This window comes from Carassius auratus, unplaced genomic scaffold (assembly GCF_003368295.1).
Source record: "Carassius auratus strain Wakin unplaced genomic scaffold, ASM336829v1 scaf_tig00044455, whole genome shotgun sequence".
Taxonomy (NCBI): Eukaryota; Metazoa; Chordata; class Actinopteri; order Cypriniformes; family Cyprinidae; genus Carassius; species Carassius auratus.
In genome coordinates, this window is record NW_020526830.1 from 28042 (window position 1) to 44441 (window position 16400).

At 35.0% G+C, this 16400-nt stretch overlaps 3 protein-coding genes across 3 annotated transcripts; all 3 read right to left on the reverse strand.

Moving 5' to 3' along the window:
• Positions 1 to 1992, reverse strand: LOC113087080 (CD209 antigen-like protein E). The gene is made up of 5 exons (XM_026255548.1): positions 1869 to 1992; positions 1477 to 1770; positions 1200 to 1327; positions 909 to 1009; positions 1 to 169 (listed from the first exon to the last, which is right to left on the reverse strand). Exons 1-5 carry the CDS (start codon positions 1990 to 1992, stop codon positions 43 to 45), a joined length of 774 nt encoding a protein of 257 aa, XP_026111333.1. The 3' UTR covers positions 1 to 42.
• A 3535-nt stretch (positions 1993 to 5527) lies between these two features.
• On the reverse strand, positions 5528 to 11023 carry LOC113087081 (C-type lectin domain family 17, member A-like). Its single transcript, XM_026255549.1, has 5 exons — positions 10310 to 11023; positions 6270 to 6401; positions 6049 to 6176; positions 5865 to 5971; positions 5528 to 5785 (listed from the first exon to the last, which is right to left on the reverse strand). The coding sequence occupies exons 1-5, from the start codon at positions 10449 to 10451 to the stop codon at positions 5644 to 5646; spliced, it is 651 nt and encodes a 216-aa protein (XP_026111334.1). The 5' UTR covers positions 10452 to 11023; the 3' UTR covers positions 5528 to 5643.
• A 3701-nt stretch (positions 11024 to 14724) lies between these two features.
• On the reverse strand, positions 14725 to 15862 carry LOC113087082 (C-type lectin domain family 4 member M-like). The gene is made up of 4 exons (XM_026255550.1): positions 15593 to 15862; positions 15366 to 15493; positions 15153 to 15259; positions 14725 to 15046 (listed from the first exon to the last, which is right to left on the reverse strand). Exons 1-4 carry the CDS (start codon positions 15699 to 15701, stop codon positions 14920 to 14922), a joined length of 471 nt encoding a protein of 156 aa, XP_026111335.1. The 5' UTR covers positions 15702 to 15862; the 3' UTR covers positions 14725 to 14919.
• Between the last annotated feature and the right edge of the window lie 538 nt (positions 15863 to 16400).

Genomic DNA, 16400 nt, shown 5'->3' on the forward strand with positions numbered 1-16400 from the left:
TCATGTTTTTACAACCCTTTATTAACAGTGTAATTATTTCTTTCAAATGTTCTTCTCACAGATCCATTTACGTTTTTGATCACATGAATATTCAGCAAACCCTGATGACAGATTTACAGCACAATCCTTATTACCAGAGCTATCACTAGGTTTTCCAGAAGCCCATAACCTGCAACAACAGACTAGCATTAGATGTCTGCCTGTGAGATAAAGACAGGACTAACTTTGATTTTGTTTAAAATAATTTGGTAAGTTTGACTGTTTTAATGGCTATGCAGACAAAGAATATGGAATTTTGTGTATTTAATTTAAAATATGATGGTTTTTTTTATTTATTTATTTATTATTTTTTTTGTGTGTGTGTGTGTGTTACGATGATGGTGTTTAGTGTTTGTGTGAATTATACTGTGCCCCTTCTATAAGTAATAGGCTTTGGTTCATCATGTGACTCTCATCACGCTATCAGTGTATTACACAGGTACAAAACAAATTCCAATACTTCAATATGCTGGTATATTAACATTATATCAGTAAATGAAATGTCACTATTTAACTGTAAATTTAAGTTAAAACCTAAAATGTTGCTACTGTAATTTACGTTAAAATTCTGGCAACCACAACCAATGATTTTTTGTTGTAGTTGTTGTTTTTTTTTTGTTGTTTTTTTTTTTTGTTTTTTGACAAAAGGGGCCAGTGTGTATCTAGGTTGTGAGTAGTTGAATGGATGGATAGATGAACTGGCAGATGGTAGACTATGTCAGAAGAGGCTGTAGTTCTGAGTGGAGTTTGGTGGATGGAACTTAAACGATTTTGAAGGTATTTAATTTGATCAGTTTGGTTCTAGAAGTAGAATAATAGTCTGAAATATTTTAGGTAGAAGTACATATTTTAATTAATTGATTTCTCACTCAGTGATCGGTAAGCTGTCATCAACCCATTTCCACGTGCTCTTCACCTCAGTCAGACCAATCCAGAATCCAGAACCACCAGAAACCGTTTTCACAAAGTCCTAATAATACAATAGAAATATGTTTGAATAAACAAAAACATTTGTAAAAATAATAAACACAACCTTACCCTCTAAATGCTCTTGTATTTGTTTTACATATGAATCTATTTTTTGCATGAAGATGTCTCAGAAAGCCCACAAATGTATAAATTATAGTTTAGTACTTGACAAACACCCCATTTCCACTCACTTGTTCCTCTTTGTTGTTTATGATGATCAGATCTGATCCTCTCTCTTTACAGTCTCTTCTGCTCTCACGCCAGTTTTTCATCTCTGAGGAAACATAGTAGAGACTGGATTGATAGCACTTCCATCTATCTGTAAACACAAGGAGTACAATAGTTTGCTTGGTATTCCCATCCACATTTATTGACACAACTTATCTATAGCAGGCTATACCCAAAACATATTGTCTGTTTCCTTTTAATATTTAATATTTGTGTAGTTTTAGTGTAGTCCTTTATTACCCATTTTGCTTATCTCCAGCCACAATTCTTCCATCTCCTTATGTAATATTTTATTTTGTGCAAATAGACTTTCATTCGTAGCTGATATTTTTGTAACATCACTGGCCAAGTTGGATTTTCTTTTCTCTAAGTCCTTTATTTCATCTGTGATGTTTTTGTTCTTGATGTAAAACTCCTCAATCATATCATGGAGATTGACTCCCAGCACTATGACTGCAGTCAGCAGAAGAACACACAGCAGAACCAAACACACTACAGCTGCTCTGAAGTTTCTGACATTCACACAGCCACTTCCTGTAGATCACAAATATGATGATAAATATTTTTTAACACATTTTTAACTCTAATGCACATGTTAGTTTGTGATACTATGATGAAATGATTCTCAGTACCTGTGTGTTGAAGTGTTTGGTGTCTCTTGGTGTCGGTGTTCTCTGATTCTGTCCTGACATTATGACGGTATCTAGCATCTCTGTTGACATCAGTGATTTTCTCCACTGCACCTTTTCTTTCCATCTTTCGTATCCCAATGCTTCTACTGGTGTGTGTTACATCTAGAGTCAAAGTTTCTGGTGTGTAGAGTGCACCGCTATGTACTAACACTTTAAGAAGCTGAACATTAACTAAACCTCTATGACCACACCGAGGAGTCGTTTCCTGTCTGCTTGTAAAAAAAGAAAAAAAAGAAGTACTGAGAAATCTATATTTTTTCCAATGTAAACTGTTTGCTTGTAGGACTTCCTGCATAATTATTTGTTCTAATCTGTCATAAAACCCTCCAACTAGTTATGAAAATATGTAGTTCTGCACATTTTCAGTCCTGTGCAATCATTTGTGAATTTAAGAAACATTTTTCATCAAGTTTCTAAGGGCTAGAGATCACAGTGAAGGAGATTTTGGATTTGAACCATAGAAACTTTAGACTTATAAACAAAAGACAAGGCAAATTTGAGTTTTATGAAAATAAAACACTTCAAACTTTTATTTTAGTCCCTTTTTCATCTGTTGTTTATGATAATCTGCTTATTTATGATCAGATATGCTTCTCTCTCTGTACACTCTCAGTAAAAGTTGTAATTGGAGCTCAACCTTTTTTAAGGATACACATTTGTCCCTTATTTACCCCTTATTTAGTGCATGTTTGTAGTACCTTAATACTAGTACCTAAATGACACATATTATACATTTTGAACTTTTGCTCTCAGCTCAGCTCATCAACTGAGGACAAATGATCTATTAAATGTAGTAAAATATTGACATTTCTGACACGCTATTTTGATCTGTTTGTCATCTCAAATCTTTGTCTTCCACCAAAGCTGCTAGTTCCTCTTCTGTAAGCTGTTAGTCAGGAAAGCAGAACAGATTAGTTCAAAATCACTCAAGAAGGCAAAAAAAAACGTTATTTATATAGTAATGCTGACACTGAACTGAGTTGATTAAGAGCCACTGCATATGCATTCAGGTATTTGAATGAGAATAACTTGAAGCTTATCATATATATATGCAGTGTTGAGTACTCGAGACTCGGACTCGGTCTTGGACTCGGTCTCGAGACCGTATTTTAATGGTCTCGGTCTTGTCATGGACTCGTGTGCATTTTGACTCGGTATTGACTCGGACTCGAACATATTAGGAATCGGACTTATGCCCGAGTCCACTCGAGTCCCAATCAAAATATTTCATGATTATTACTGTATGTTAATGTTTATTTAAATTGATGTATGTTTGAGACATCCAATGACTGGTGATTTTCTTTTGACGTGAGACGTTAGGCCAGCGACACACTGGATGTGTGGCGCAAGCGTCTCAGCTGCGTGGCGTGTCTGTTTTTAATTCGGCTCCCATGTTAACAGGTTAGATCTTGCAGACTGCCTGCGTGAGACGCGCGGAAAACCCGTGCATGCTAGAAATAGAACCGCGCATATTTTTAACGTGACACGCGTGCATGTTGGAAGCATTTCCAGGCAAAATATACTAGGAAGATATGTCATTTTGTACTCAAATACATATTAATTCATGACATTTTGATATTTGAAAGTCTATAGGTTGGCATAAATTCAGATATAAATGTAATTTAAAAAAATAAATTAATAATGAACGATTTTCAAATATTGCACCTGTCAAACATACTCTATTGTGCCGTCAATACTGTTGACGGTGTCCTATCAGTAGGTGTGCAAAAAAAAAAAAAAAATTGATATTGTTGTCATGAAGACAAGAGCCTGGTTTTTCGGCGGCCGCCCTCTATGTTTCCTACAGCAGCAGCAGTGCGCCAAGCGCCGCGTGCAGGCACGCTTATGGTGTGTAAAGACACAGAAAACGCGAAGCAGCCACCACGTTTCTGGCACGCAGCAGAGAAGCCACGCAGCCAGTGTGTCACCGGCCTTAGGTTACCCTCCTGCCATCCGCCTGTAGTGATCCCGCTTTCCAGGAAGCCACATTGCTACATTATTTCTCTCAACTGTGTTATTTTTACAAAGTAGGACAAAATGGTCACAGAAAAAAAAACAAATATCGTTTAATAAACTTATATAATGAATACAGACACAGACTGACTGTCTCAACACTAATCATCTCCCCCAAAAACATGTCTGACAGAATGCATTGAACTTATATGGCATTTCATCCAGCTTTCTTCCCCTGGCACATACACACTTTTGCATGAAATTTTCCTGGACAGTCAGTCGGCTCTTGTGTGTATGCCCTCCGTAACTAAAAAAAACTTGGACTAGTGTGTATTTTACCCTGCATTAAAATGCACCATCCAGGGAAATTAGCATTAGATTATCCGTTGCTGTTACAGAAAGTGTATTTGAAAAATACAGAAAGTAATTATGCCCATCTGTAATCTTCACAACATCTAAAGTGCACATAATCCAAGACATTGTAAGGATATTAGCAGTCATTAGTTAAGCTTTAGGGTTAAAAGTTATGTAAAAGCTGTTACAGTTGAACATTTACAGGTATAGTGGTACAGTAATGTTACTTGTACTAGAAAGGTTATATGGATGTGTATAGTGGTACAACGATGTTATGTGAAAATGAGCACTTAATATTGACAAGTTACAATTCATAATACTAATAAAATAACCTTTACACCACATACTATGTGGCCCTTTTACCCTTTATTGTTTCCACCAAACATTTTACATACTCTTGAAGATTTCTTTAGGTCTTGTCTCAGACCCAATCTCTCTGGTCTCGGTCTTGACTCGGACTCGACCCTTTCTGAACTCGGTCTTGACTCGGACTCGACCCTTTCTGAACTCGGTCTTGTCTCGGACTCGACCCTCTCTGGACTCGATCTGGACTCGGACTCGAATGAGCTGGTCTCGACTACAACACTGTATATATGTATGTGTTTTTTTTTTTTTTTTGTTGTTGTTTTTTTTTTTGTTTTTTTTTTACAGAATATCTTGACATTCCCCTTTTTTTATTTAGTTGCTTTTGTTCACAAAACTGGAAAAAAATGATACAAGAGTTATCTCTGGGGCAGTACCATTACAAAAGATGCATCGTTGTGTCTTATTTACCCATAAAAATTGAGTGTTAGTACCTAAATTTTAATATATTAGTGCGAACTCAGTCAAATATATTGTGCAATTTCCCTCTGTTCCTCAGAGCCACTTCCACATGCATTTTAGACATGCGTTTTAAGGGCTGTTAATTGATAAAAAAAAATTATCAGATTGATCACACCCTTTTTCTGTGATTAATTGTGATTAATCGCACACTTCATGAAATTAAGCATAGACCTTGTATCTTGTTTCAAATTTTTATTTTGTCATAATTTGATATATCCAGCAAAGTAAACCAAAAAATAATCATTAAACGGTGATTCTCAAAAATCTGTATTTTTTGCAAGCTTTTTTCAGACACTTAGAAACTCCAAAATGACACAAAAGGAGCCTATATAAGCACATATGAAAGAAAAAAAATCAGATTTTTTTTTACAATTATTATTATTGTGTACGTTGCAACAGCAAAGAGCTTTTTTTTTTTTTTTTTTAATTTAAGAGAAGTAAATCTGTGATAATGGAAATGACCAGATGCCAAAAATAAATAAACCAACCGCCTGCAGCCTGCTTATATGTATGTCTGCATATTTTTGTCTCATCTGGCCATAAAGCAGTGCGACACTACATTCAGTCTGTACTTCATGTATTTTCAGTGCATCGAATACAATGCAAGGCTCTTCTCGCAGATCCATTTATAATTGTCACTACATGGATAATCAGCCCATCCTGATGAATCATTTAGAGTACAGTCCTCTCTTATATGTCCATTGGGTTCCCGAGGATCCCAGAACCTGCAACAACAGATCAGTATTAGATGTTCAGTACTGCTTTTATTACACAATAATCAGTTCAAATCAGTTATTTTCTCACCCAGAGGTCAGTGTGCTGCCATCAACCCATTTCCATGTGCCCTCAACATCACTGTCAGTCAGACCAATCCAGACTTTAGCATCAGCAGATATTTTCTTCACAAAATCCTGAAGAAATCATTACAAATATACCATAAAATTGATTGGACTGATTGCTTATCATACACAAAATATGTTTCACTCACTTGTTCCTCTCTGTTGTTTATGATGATCAGATCTGCTCCTTTCTCTGTACAGTATCTTCTGCTCTCAGACCAGCTCTTTATTTTAGAGGAAATGAAGTAAATACTGGATTGATAGTAAATCCATCCATCTGTAAACACAACCAGTTCAACTGTTAGCATTTTTCCCATTTGCACTGAACTACACAACAATATTTTAAACAGATTGTGTCCCGTAAAGTTACCAAGCAGATGTGTCTCCTTTGTCAGGTCTTTGTTTGTATGGCTGTGGACACACAGCACTATGACTGCAGTCAGCAGAAGAACACACAGCAGAACCAGACACACCACAGATGCTCTGTAGTTTCTTATCCTCACTGAAATGTAAACGACAGATTTAAGATAACTCACTAATGCCTAAAAGTGTGTCGTTACTGGTTAGGGGGTAGATTTTTTTTTGCAGTCCAACTTCAAATATTATTGCTCCCAGTGCCCATCACAAAATGTACCACTAAAAATGTAAATAGGGACATTCAGCCAAGAATGGTGACGCATACTCAGAATTCATGCTCGGCATTTAACCCATCCAAAGTGCACACACAGAGCAGCGAACACGCGCACACACACACCCGGAGCAGTGGGCAGCCATTTATGCTGTGGCACCCAGGGAGCAGCCGGGCGTTCGATGTCTTGCTCAAGGGCACCTAAGTTGCGGTATTGCCAGCCCAAGATTCAAACCCACAACCTGTAGTTTCTACAGCAAAATTTTACAGAATTTTACTGTATAAACATTTTACAAGATGCAGCTGTAATTCGCAATGCATTATGGGTCAAATAAGGTTTTACAGTTGTTAACAGTATATTTCCACGTCAACTGTAATTCATTTACAAGAAGCAGGTGTTTCCTACACTAACTTATTGTAGTGTGGCATTATGGGATTGCGCGCGCATCATTCAAATTCAGAAACCCAGCCGACTGGAGCAGCCCAAGAACGATTGAAGATAAGAGGCTTTATTCATAATTCCTGGTAAGTTCACTTAATTATACTTAAGAAATATAACCTTTTATATTTATTTAAGTTAATCTATAAGCGATTTCATGTCACAATAGCCTCCTATCCTGACATTTAGTGGCCTTGGTAACTTCTGTGCAGTAAACTGGGAATTGCTATCATAGCATAGTTACGCCAAATGTAAAATGTTCTTATTGATAGCATTTAAAAGTAGTGTTTACCTAATGCGAACGATTGTCATAGTAACTAACGTTAATATCTATCTAAATAACTGACTAAGAGCAAAATTTGAAATTTCATTCGTTTATATGTGTTCAACTATCCCATATTGACTCCACGCCATACTATAATAAGTGAAAGACATCTTTATATGCCCGACTGCACAAGTTAGCCTGATAAAAAAATTAAAAAAAAGACTGAGGAAGCATTGAAACGCGAGAATGATTCTGATTATGTTAACGTTTCATTCAACATCAAAAAAGCTTAACAGCACACATAAACTCACAGACAATACATGAGGTAAGTTAAATGTTCAACTGTTGAGTTTATTTATAACATATAAGAAGCATCACAAGTGAGCTGTTTTGCTGAGTATCACGATTGCAAATACATAGTTCAATAAACAATTAGTTAACAAGTTACTTACTTTTTTAGACACAATATAAACTGTTGTTGTATTTCGGGTTTAATAAGTAGCATTGCATTTTTCCAACATTTATTAATTGAATTTTCACATTTCATATAATTTTGCACTGTTAATTATTTAATTTGATTGGTGGTACAGTTCTACAAAGTAATATTACAACTTATAATCATAAATTATACAATTTATAATAGTTTGTCTATTCTTAAATATATGCATTTTTGGGTGTTAATTTTGGTCTCATTTACAGTACATAATGCTTTAAAGAAATCACAAGATTATTTTCTTTATCTCTTGTAGGTGCAAAGAATAGCAGCTGATGTGGAGAAATGTTCGATGCTTCAAGACTCTGAAGCTGATTTTATTAGGTAATATATTAATTATTTAAATAATTTGATAAACTTGTAATTTAGATTACATTTTATATTGAAATACTGCATTGTAGGTTACATTATTGCTTATATTTATTCATTTCAGGTCCACCCAGTGGCTTTTGAGTATTTGATGGTTGTGAATTCATACATTGTGCGTCCCGGGAGCAGGCATCTTTTGCAAACATTAATTTTTTCAAAGGTAACAAGTTTTACTTAAGTAATTTCATTCGCGAAAAAGGTTGCTAATTCAAAATGAAATGTAGTCATTCATCACTGTTAACTGTTAATGTCGTTCCAAACCCGTAAAAGCTATGTTCATCTTCGGAACACAATTTTAGATATTTCAGATGAGAACCGGGAGGCTTGCGTCTGTCCCACTGACTGCCAAACAATTAGCAATGTATAAGCCCAGAAAAGTATGAAAAGGATTGTCAGAATAGTCCATCTGCCATCAGTGGTTCAACTGTAATTTTACAAAGCTACAAGAAAACAAAAAGAACAACTTTATTCAACAAAGTCGTTATCATAGCTGTTTTCGTTCAAATCAAAGCGTAAATAAACATAGAAAGCGTGTCCATGTGACCCAGCTGACACAGAACAGGCTATGTAGTGTGTGTCCAACAGATACTCTCCAAAAATGGCACTACATTGACTCATAGGAGGCGAATTGTTGAATAAATCGTTATTTTTGTTTTCTTTTCATACAAAAAGCATTGTCGTCGCTTCATAGCGTTACGGTTGAACCACTGATGGACTATTCTGATGATGACTTTCATACTTTTCTGGGCCTTGACAAAGGTATTGACTTGGCAGTCAGTGGGACAGTCACAATCCTCCCAGTTGCATCCAAAATATCTTAAATTGTGTTCCGAAGACGAACGAAGCTTTTACAGGTTTGGAACGACATTGAGGTAAGTGATTAATGGCAAGATTTTCATTTTGGGGTGGAGTAACCTTTTAAGTACTGGTAAATGCTGATTGTATTGTATAAGTGGCATTTTGAAATTTATTTTATTGAGCTAGTTTCATTCAATACTTAACTTTATCCTGATGCTTCTGCTTGTTTTTATGTGCAGATGTTTTCTTGGAATCACTACACTCCCTGGATACAAGACGGACACATAGAGGCAAAACAAGTGGAAAAGTCTCAGAAGAGGGACAACCCTCATGTGTGTGCTCATCTCAGAAAGTTGATGGACTTTCAGTATGTATTTATTAAATTGTCTTTTGCAGGAATATTATTAATTTAATACAACAGAATTTGTGATTTAATGTTGATTCCAGCATTTTATTTGAATCCTTTTCTTTAAAACATTTAAAGTTTTAAAAAATTATACAAATTCTGTTGATTGAGCTTCATTTTTATAGAAAGTTAATGTTCTACTCTGAATATGGCTTTTTTAAAACAGTTATTTGTGATGCTATGCTATTTTTATGATAAGATTTAACTTTTGAAAGACTGAAAATTTTATTTAACCAGTAAAAGCCTTGCAATGTCTTTCTGCCAGTTTTAATAAATACTTATTTGCATCATCATTGAATTGGTTTTCATTCATTTGTAAATGTATTAAGAAAGAGCTCATGATAATGCATTTATATCAGTATTTTATAGTTTACTGTTAAAATTATTCTTTAAAGCAGTTTCAGTGTTAAATTATTACAACATCATATTGTATTTCGGGGTATTTACACGATTTCATTGGCAACTTTTGTTGCCAGTTAAATACTGTAATTTAATGAAATTACAAAAAATGCTGTAAAATATATTTACAGGACTTTATTGGCAACTTTTTTGCCAGGTAAATACTGTACTTTAGTGAATTTACAAAATATTGCTGTAAAATAAACTACTTGTAAAATTCAATGTTACTGTAAAAAAATACTACAAACTACTGTATTTCACATACAGCAATTAACTGTAATTTGCTTTGCAGTAATTTCCTGTAATCAATTTTACAGCAATTAACATCATTTTTACAGGATTTTATTGGCAACTTTTTTGCCAGTAAAATCCTGTAAATTCTACAGTACATTTTTTACAGTGTAGGGTTAGGAGTCAAACTCTCTAACCACTAGGCCACGACTTCCCAGAGGGGACAGCTGTTTCTGCTCAGTTAGGAAGTCTTATGTTTACCTTGATGCACTACCATGTTCATGTGACAGCTGTCAAATTAGCAATTTTGTGTGCCATGCAAACCATTATTTGTTTAGACCTAATCTGCCATTTGTTATAATAATAAAATGAGTCTCAGTACCTGTATTTCGAGGTGTTTGGTATCTCTTGTTGTTCATGTACTCTCTTTCTGCATTGACATTACTGCTCTTTATATCCATCTCTTCATATTCTCTTTCCATCCCATGTTTATCAGAAATGTTCATGTTGCCAGAGTTAGACATGCTGCATTCAGTCTGCTAGAGTTAAGTGTGGAAACTTTTGTTTCAAGTAGACTAGACTGCTCTGAAGTTCTGCTTTTTGGGTTTCAATTTAATAATGCATCACTGTGGTCATATGACATCTTGTTCAGACACTTACATTTTTATCCTGACTATTTAGAGAAATACTCAGAAATTAATTTTGTGAGATTGGGGGTAGGGTGCTGTGGCCTTCCTCTTATAGCATTAGACACATTTTACTTCTACTGTCTTTTCTGTCAAAGCAGTTGCATTGCACCAGCGATGTGCCAAAACTACTTCACATCAGCAGGTTGTTGGCAATTAGGCCCACTTCATTGATTGCAAACACAAGCAAAAGTCATAGTACAGATGTGATGTGATGACATGAAACCATTTGCGTGTTTTATTAAAGGGATAGTTCTGTCATCATTTACTCAACGTCAAGTTGTTCCAACCATGCAAGACGTATAACTTGCCTCAGCATGTATAAGTTTCTTTTACAGGAGATGATATTTTGAAGAGTGCTGGTAGTCAAATAGTTGCTGGTAGTCATTGGCAGTATTTAAATATTTGGGTGAAATATCATTTTAAGAGAGAGAGTAAATAAATTAATAAATTAATTCCTCATAATTTAAAATGTTAACCTGTTTTACCCAACATTGGAGATGTAACAGTATGAAAATTTCTTATCATGATTATAATAGGGCTGGACAATATGGCATAAATTTATATCACAATATATTACTTAATTTTGGTCGATACGATATGGATATGAACACTATTTAAAAAATCCTTGTAAAATCTACCAAAAATGGCCTCCACAGATGTCTGTACATACAAACTTATTAAACAAAAGTCAATGCTAACTATCATTTTGATGATAGTGGTCCTGAAATTAAGCATTAGCGTTAGATCTGACAGGTCTCGTGATTCAAGCTTGCCTCAGCTGATTCTCAGCTGATCACATGTAGATATAGTTATATAGATTTTTTTTTGCCCAGAACAGTACCATACCGCCAAACAATGCCGCCAAAAAGTCCATGCTAAGTATCTATTATTTTGACGATAGTGGTCCTGACAGAACTACTCTGCGTGCTGTGCTCATATGACTTTTAAGTAAAACAAGATGAGGGTGGTTATGAGTTGGAAATGTTTATTGCACAATGCTTTCCACAAAAATATGTCTGTTTATAGTAGAGTCATGATCTCTATTTGAAATAATAATAATAATTATTATTATTATTATTAATATTATTATTTAGTTTTTATTTTATTTTTTTTACATGCGATTGAATTAGAACGTAAACCCTATTATTCATGTCAAACATACTGTGAAAAAAAAAAAAAAAACATGTAAATCATGGTATGTGATACTTTACAATATTCTTCTCACAGATCCATCTTCATGTTTTATTGCATAGATAATCATACCACCCTGATGACTAAAACACACCACAGTTCTCTCCTATTCCTCCATGTGGTTTTCCAGATGCCCAGAACATGAACGTACAGAGCAGTATTAGATGTTCAGTGCTGCTTTCTGTGTGATATGATACTGCACTTTGGATGGGTTAAATGCAGAGCACAGCTTCTGAGTATGGGTCACCATACATGTCTGTATGTCACTTCACTCACACATTTTTAAACTGATAAAGGAACATTTAAAATGTAAATAAAACTTTTGGCACAGAGTTAGAACTCCTCATAAACACTAAAAATGCCCCTATTTATCAATTGTATTATTAGGCTACTGAAAAAAAAAAATGTGATACCCTGTTTTGGTCATATTTACTATTAATTGCCCAGCTCCCCCTGTCATTGATCTAGCCAGGGGCAGGTCTACCCCATTTTCCCCCTACCAGATGTCTTGCTATAAGCTTGTTTTTAGTACATTTCTAACTGTGTCTGGCAGCAACCGATCCTGGCCTGTCTAGGCAGCTACCTAGGGCCACTTTATTCTCCTCTTTATACTTCATTTTATGCAATTTCTATAGTGTGATCTTATTGACAATGTTGAGAGTGCATAATGTTACACAATCCATGTTATGCCCCAGCACAAATCTTCACTCACAAGCGTATGTCCTTCACTTACACAAATCTGGATGTGTGCTTTTATACAATACACTAATATACATTGTTCTTTTCTGAATTGGCTCTGTTCTCGCTCAGATATTACATGTACCCTAAAAGGTTGTCCTCGCATCACTGAGACCAGAGGAGGAGCTTTCTTCTAATTCAGGTGAATCACTAAATGAAAGCAAGCTGTTTATAGTTAGCCTTTTCTACTTATTTATTTTATTAATACTTATTTTAGTTAAGTGCTTAAATTCTAAATATACATTTATTTGATTCTTTCATTTAGTGAATTTGTATTTTGTTGTTTTTGTACTGTATATAGTTAACGTATCAACCAGGTTCCAGAAATAATCACTGGAGCGTATTTTATACTGTCTATTGCTATGATTATCACCATGTCAAACACTACTACTTTGAGAGAGAATCTTGCATAAATACGCAGATGTCATTCCAAAAACTTTACAACGTTTGTCTGACTGAAAAGCAAAGTTCTACCTTTTTAAATGGATTGCATAGGAAGCTTGCAAAGAGCACTCATAATAACCACTACACAGTTATCACTTCATCGTGATCTCAGACAGTTATGTTACTAAAGATTCTTACACTGCACAGTTAATATTTTATACATTATTAACATTATGTTAAGTATGCATTCACACCGGCAGCAGGAACTCTGAAGCGGAAGACAGCACCATTTTTATGTGCAGCATTTATAAACGTCTACAACCGGTGAACAGAGGACACCGTTTTCAGAGTTTTTTGTTGTTTGTTGTGGGTTTTGTGAAAACTGAAATGTTATGTAAATGCACTGTTTACATGGTTAAAAAGAGCATGACAATCTGACTAAATGTTCTATGATAACTCGCAGTGTTAAAGAGGCTAAGAAAAAAAAACACAAAGCTGCAGACAACAGGTAAATGCCGTTATCTCTGTTTATCATGTTTGTGGAGTAAATAGTTTTACATCGCTTTTTTTTAAATGCTGGGTAGCCAGTGTTTTATATGCATTTGGCCAGTCAGCATGAACTTACGTCACTAATAGTTTTTATAGAACTGATTTTATCTTACTTTGAAGTATGACCTAATTTAGTTTCCCTAAACGTAGTTTCTATATTTAAAATGTTCATTTTTCCTGTGAAGTGAACACACCAAAAAGCGGGAACTTCTGCTAATAGTTGTATTAGCAGAACTATGAAAAGATTCCTCTAGTGCAAAAAGCCCTAAAGTTATTACTCAGCCACATTACAAACATTAAAATCCCCGTTCTAAGTGTGCAGGTCACCCTTTTTTGGCCTCTTTTGATGAATTAAGGCATTGACTCCACTAGACACCTGAACATGTCCTGTGGTATCTGGCACCAAACTATTAGCAGATAATAATTTAAGCCCTGCAATTTGCAAGGTGGGGCCTCCATGGATTGGATTTAACAAAAAAATAAAAATAATAACAATAAACAATAAATAAATACATACTTTACCAAAAATACTTTTTGTTGGGTGATACTATACAAAGTTGCAACATGGAAAAGACAAAGTAGGAGACAAAGTAACCATTTATAAAAAAAAAAAAAAAAACGAATCAAATTTTAATAACTCAAAAAAGTAAAATGGAACCAAATAGTGTCAAACAGGTAAGGGAAAGCAATAAACCTAACAAGTAACATGTTTTAGACACTTTTTTTTTAATTTTCAGTAATATCAGCAAATCTTGCAATAAGACTTTGATCTGACTTCTAAGTGTGTGTGTATTTTTATTTGTGTGTATGTGCGTGAGCAGTGTGGTGCAAAAAAGAAAAAAAAAATCTTAGTTATAGGCTCAGTCATTTATTTGGTTCTGTATGTGTGAGTGACTGTTATATATATATATACACATTTCTCATTCTTTTCCAATGGTTGCCCATTTCTGTCTACGAAGGACTTTTCTCTTTTTTTCTTTTTTTTTAATTAAGTCAAATTCTGTTTGTGCATGTTCAGGTGGCAAACTTAGGGAAAATAGCCATTGCACCACATAGATTTCTTCTGTGTTGTTTTTCATGGACTGCAGTTTGAAATACATTTTGAATAAGTTTGAATAAAATAGCAGAATGAAACTGATCTGATATCAGTGTATGAAGTGTAAAAGCATGTGGCCCTCAAGTGCACAGAGTTTGTTCTTTCTTCACTATTAGCATTATAAAACGGAATTACTGAATTAAACATGTTTCCTGTTACTCCCCAACAGATAGTCCCGCCCCAAGCACACACTATTAGTTCACATCATTAGATCATCATCATTTGGATCCATGTTGTAATGTAGGGTGAACTGGAACTGTAATGTGAGGTAGAGCTGGAACTAACTAGAGTGACTATATGTGTTACTTATTTCACATATTGGTGGTCAACTTAATATGTAATTAATTACCAAAGACTTTTCTCACAAACCCATCTAAAAGCCTTATTACATAGAGAATCAAACCATCCTGATGAAATAGACACAGCACAGTTCTCTCCTCTATTTCCATTGGGCTCTCCAGACCTCCACAAGCTGAAAGAACAGATTGGTATTAGATTTTCAGTGCTGCTTTCTGTGTGATATGATACCGTCTGTGAGAATCATTTTTTACATAATAATCAGTTCAGTAATTTCTCACCCAGAGGTCAGTTTGCTGTGATCAACCCATTTCCAGTTGCCCTCTTCTTCACTGTCAGTCAGACCAATCCAGAATTCATTACCATGGGAAAACTTTTTTGCAAACTCCTAGTAAAAAAAAAAAGCAGACAAGCAACTTTCAAATAGACATCCACATACCATATAAGAACATATATAGGCCTTCTCTTTTTCTCTGCTTTCTTTTTTCACTCACTTGTTCCTCTCTGTTGTTTATGATGATCAGATCCGCTCCTCTATCTGTGCAGTATCTTCTGCTCTCTGACCAGCTCTTCTTCAGTGAGGAAATAAAGTAAAAGCTGAAGTTAGAGTGTAACCATCCATCTGTAAAAACAACAAAAGGTTCAGCTATTAGCTCGTGATTCCCATCTACAGTACACCGAATAATGAAACTTGTTTGTAGCAATAGCAATTCAAGTTCACCTGTTTCATTGAGAATCGTCCGCAGTTGATTTCTCTCTTGACTGAACTGGTCTTTTTGTTTAGTCAGGTTGTCAATCCTCATTAATAATCCATCCCTTTCATTTGTCATGTTTACGTACTTGGTTAGTATCTGGTCGATCTGTTCTGTGAGGTTGGTGATCTTGGTTAGTAGCTTTCTGTCTTCTGTGCAGTGTGTGTTGTTTGTGTAGATGTGAACACACAGCACTATGACTGCAGCCAGCAGAAGAACACACAGCAGAACCAAACACACTACAGCTGCTCTAGAGCTTCTGCTCTTCACTGAATCACTTCCTGAAGATGACAGACAATAAGATAAATATAAAAGATTAGACAATTATAAATTATATATATATATATATATATATATATATATATATATATATATATATATATATATATATATATATATAATTAAAATAGTAATGTCACTTCTTATTACAATAAAATGAGTCTCAGTACTTATGTGTTCAGATGTTTGTTTCTCCTTTCCTGTCCTGACGTCATGAGTATCTGCTTTGGTGTTGGCGTTCATCTCTTCTCCATCTCTGCTGCCCATTTCCCATATTTCATCAGTGTTTATATTGCCATAAATGCTCTCTGACATTTTCAGTCACTGTGAATCAGCCGTGTGACGATAGACGTTGTTTCTTCTCTGCAGTTGTCTGCTTTTTGAGGCGGCACTTTCAACAGATGAGTCCAAAGTGTGACAAAGTATATCAAAGTGCATGAAAATGTGTGAAGTCTAGTCTGTTCATACCAGTTAATTTGCATAGCAACCATAAAAAAA

What these genes read in the sequence shown, in the direction of transcription:
- LOC113087081 (XM_026255549.1), bottom strand. Translation starts at nt 10,451, where the DNA reads ATGTCTAACTCTGGCAACATGAACATTTCTGATAAACATGGGATGGAA. An exon ending in AAAGGAGACACATCTGCTTG is followed by an intron (nt 6,177 to 6,269) that starts GTAACTTTACGG and finishes TTGTGTTTACAG; the next exon opens with ATGGATGGATTTACTATCAA. An exon ending in TAAACAACAGAGAGGAACAA is followed by an intron (nt 5,972 to 6,048) that starts GTGAGTGAAACA and finishes TGATTTCTTCAG; the next exon opens with GATTTTGTGAAGAAAATATC.
- LOC113087082 (XM_026255550.1), bottom strand. Translation starts at nt 15,701, where the DNA reads ATGACAAATGAAAGGGATGGATTATTAATGAGGATTGACAACCTGACT. An exon ending in GACGATTCTCAATGAAACAG is followed by an intron (nt 15,494 to 15,592) that starts GTGAACTTGAAT and finishes TTGTTTTTACAG; the next exon opens with ATGGATGGTTACACTCTAAC. An exon ending in CACAGCAAACTGACCTCTGG is followed by an intron (nt 15,047 to 15,152) that starts GTGAGAAATTAC and finishes CTGTTCTTTCAG; the next exon opens with CTTGTGGAGGTCTGGAGAGC.
- LOC113087080 (XM_026255548.1), bottom strand. Translation starts at nt 1,992, where the DNA reads ATGGAAAGAAAAGGTGCAGTGGAGAAAATCACTGATGTCAACAGAGAT. An exon ending in TAAACAACAAAGAGGAACAA is followed by an intron (nt 1,010 to 1,199) that starts GTGAGTGGAAAT and finishes TTGTATTATTAG; the next exon opens with GACTTTGTGAAAACGGTTTC. An exon ending in GACAGCTTACCGATCACTGA is followed by an intron (nt 170 to 908) that starts GTGAGAAATCAA and finishes CTGTTGTTGCAG; the next exon opens with GTTATGGGCTTCTGGAAAAC.